Consider the following 2,705-nt stretch of genomic DNA (forward strand, 5'->3'; position numbering starts at 1 on the left):
CTACCCTACTCCTCCTTCCTCTTCTCTCTCTCCTGCTTCCTCTTCGCTTTCCTCTTCCCACCAGTGATTTCTTTCCCTTCTCTCTACTCTTGCACCTATACCTTTTTTCTTCCTTTCCTTCTTTACCTCTCTTTCTTTTTCACTGCCTGTCTCTTCTGATTCCTCTCTCCTTTCATCCTTTTTCGTCACAATTTCCTCCTTCACTGCTATCCTTGCTCCCCCTATCCCCCTCTTCTCTCCTCTTCCCTGATCCCTCGCCTCCTTTCTCCCTTCTTCATCTTCCTCTTTACTTTCCTCTTTTTGTTCCTGCGATGCCGCTGTTTCCTCCTCCTTTTCTCTCCTTCCTCTCGCTCTCTCTTCTCTCCATAATTTCAGCTCCTTCCTTATTCCCCTTACCTCCACCGCCAGCTCCTTCAACCACTTTTCTATGTCCTCCATCTGTTTTTCTTTCCTCCCAATTCCTTTTCCCTGCCTTCTTACTTCCTCCCTTTCTTTCTTTCCTCTCACTCTCCCTTCCGCCTCTATCTCCTTCCTTCTCTTTCCTTCCTGTCTTCTTCCGTTCTTCTCACACGCTTTCTAATCTTCTATTCCGCCTCTCTCTTCTTTCACTTCCTTCCCCTCTTCACCTCTTTTCTCATAACGCCCTTTATCCTTTCCAGCTTTTCTATCCGCTACCTTTCACTTAACCTAGCTTCCATTGCATCACTCTTCCTTCTTTTAGCTCTCGTTTCCGTATCGATCTTCGACCTGCTCGATCCATCTCGATCCTCTGACGCCCTCTCTTGAGTCTTCTACGTCAACTACTACTCTTCCTTACCCGCTCCGTCCTCTTCCTTACCGACTTTCCTTCTACTCTCTGTTACCTTTTCACACTTTCCGCGTGCTTTCCTTTCTCTCGCTCTTCTCCCCTTCTCTCTCTCTCCCCCATCAACCTTAAGGTGCGTGTCCACCTGTGAGTAAAACTCTCGAGAGTGATTCTCGCAAGTGGACATACCCTTGAGAGTATCTAATGGAGAATGACTCGCAGCTCTCGGCGAGCGAACTTGTCGAGACCTGCTCGCAAATCGACACGACGTTGTTTCACTCTCGGAGATCAGCTCGTTAAATTCGAACGTTGTTCGTATTTTGAGAGCGACGTGTTGAGAGTAAAAATCAAAAATTTGGTCCTCTGATGAAACAAAGGAACTTATTGAACAATACGAAAGTTATGAACTATTGTGGAATACAAAACTTGATGACTATCGTGACAGAAATAAAAAAAATATAATCCTAAAAGATCTTGGTAAAAAATTTGCATGTTCTGCGAATGAAGTACAAAGAAAAATTTACAATTTAAGGAATCAGGTAAGAATATTTTTATTACATTCTCCAATTATTTAGTCGATAATTAATTACATAATTAGTTTTACATTGTTCACACGTACATACATAATTAGTTTTACATTGTTCACACGTTTTAATTACATCTTAGTTTACATTGCTAAAATTAAATACGTTTAGTCGTCACGAATTAAGCACATTAAAAAAAAAATTATTAAATACTTTCATACAAAAATCTAACATTAAGGTATGTCGCAAACTGAAAATTAAATAATAATATCGCACTATAGTATGGCATTGCTTTATGGTACAAAGAAATATTTGAATAACAGTCATATAGACGAGTGATACACTCACAATTTTTGTATGATGCTTTTAGGTGTCGAAAGTGTTAAGGATTTTTGCTGAGAGAAAGGGATCGGAGAGCTGGAATTAACGACACGTATTTTTGGCAAACTTTCTTTATTGCACAAAAAGCACTTTGAGAATTAACGCGACTATCACTCTCTCGAGTCGACGGTTAAGAGAAGAGAGCACGCAGTCTTCCCGGCGCTTTTGCTGAAAACCCGAGTTCCTCCGAAGACACCCGAACGATCAAGTGCTCGACCGCTAGCTTGTCGCTTATGCTACCCGGACGGTGGCGCACCCCTTCCCTCGCGGCTCTTATCCTTACTATAGACGCGATAAACTATCTGCCTCAATACTACCGCCGTTTGAGCGTTGTTCGTATACTGAAGTTACGTTAATTAAATTGCATAGCTTTCTGAATCTCTCTTTTGTTAGGATGTCGGCACGCTGTAACTCCGATGGGACATACGTTACCACTATCTCGTGGCTTTCGAACTTTTCGCGTATGTAGTGGTAGCGTATGTCTATGTGTTTAGTACGCTTATGAAAAACTGGGTTTTTCACTAAGCGTATCGCACTTTGATTGTCTACATACAGTTTTAATTCGCGATCGCGAGAATACCCGAGATCGCCGACTAGTTTTCTTAACCAAATAGCTTCTTTAGTGGCTATCGCAGCCGCCACATATTCTGATTCGGTTGTGCTAAGCACGACTAGTTTTTGTCTTTGAGTTGACCACGACACTGGTCCGTTTGACATAAAAAATATATAACCCGTTGTTGACCTGCGCGTTTCTTTGTCGTTCGCGTAATCCGCGTCCGAAAAGCCTACCAGCTCGCTACCGCCGCTTTTATATTCTATACCGAAATCTTTTGTTCCTTTAAGATACGCATAAATGCGCTTAACTGCTCGCCAATGCTCGACACTATGATTGTTTAGAAATTTGCTCACCAAATTTACCGCGAATGCTATATCGGGGCGAGACACTGCTGCTAGGAAAATCAAGGACCCGACCGCCTCTCTATAAGGCACGATAC

General features: G+C 42.4%; 1 protein-coding gene across 1 annotated transcript; it reads right to left on the reverse strand.

The window, feature by feature from the left end:
* Positions 1 to 438, reverse strand: LOC138945027 (nucleolar protein 58-like). Its single transcript, XM_070316190.1, has one exon. The coding sequence runs from the start codon at positions 436 to 438 to the stop codon at positions 1 to 3; it is 438 nt and encodes a 145-aa protein (XP_070172291.1).
* Positions 439 to 2,705: the final 2,267 nt, after the last annotated feature.

Source organism: Polyergus mexicanus, unplaced genomic scaffold (assembly GCF_030449975.1).
Source record: "Polyergus mexicanus isolate NDT 795.1 unplaced genomic scaffold, iyPolMexi1.0 SCAF_3, whole genome shotgun sequence".
Classification (NCBI taxonomy): domain Eukaryota; kingdom Metazoa; phylum Arthropoda; class Insecta; order Hymenoptera; family Formicidae; genus Polyergus; species Polyergus mexicanus.

Bases quoted from the DNA above. Each gene is read 5' to 3' on its own strand.
- LOC138945027 (XM_070316190.1), bottom strand. From the start codon at position 438: ATGGAGGACATAGAAAAGTGGTTGAAGGAGCTGGCGGTGGAGGTAAGG.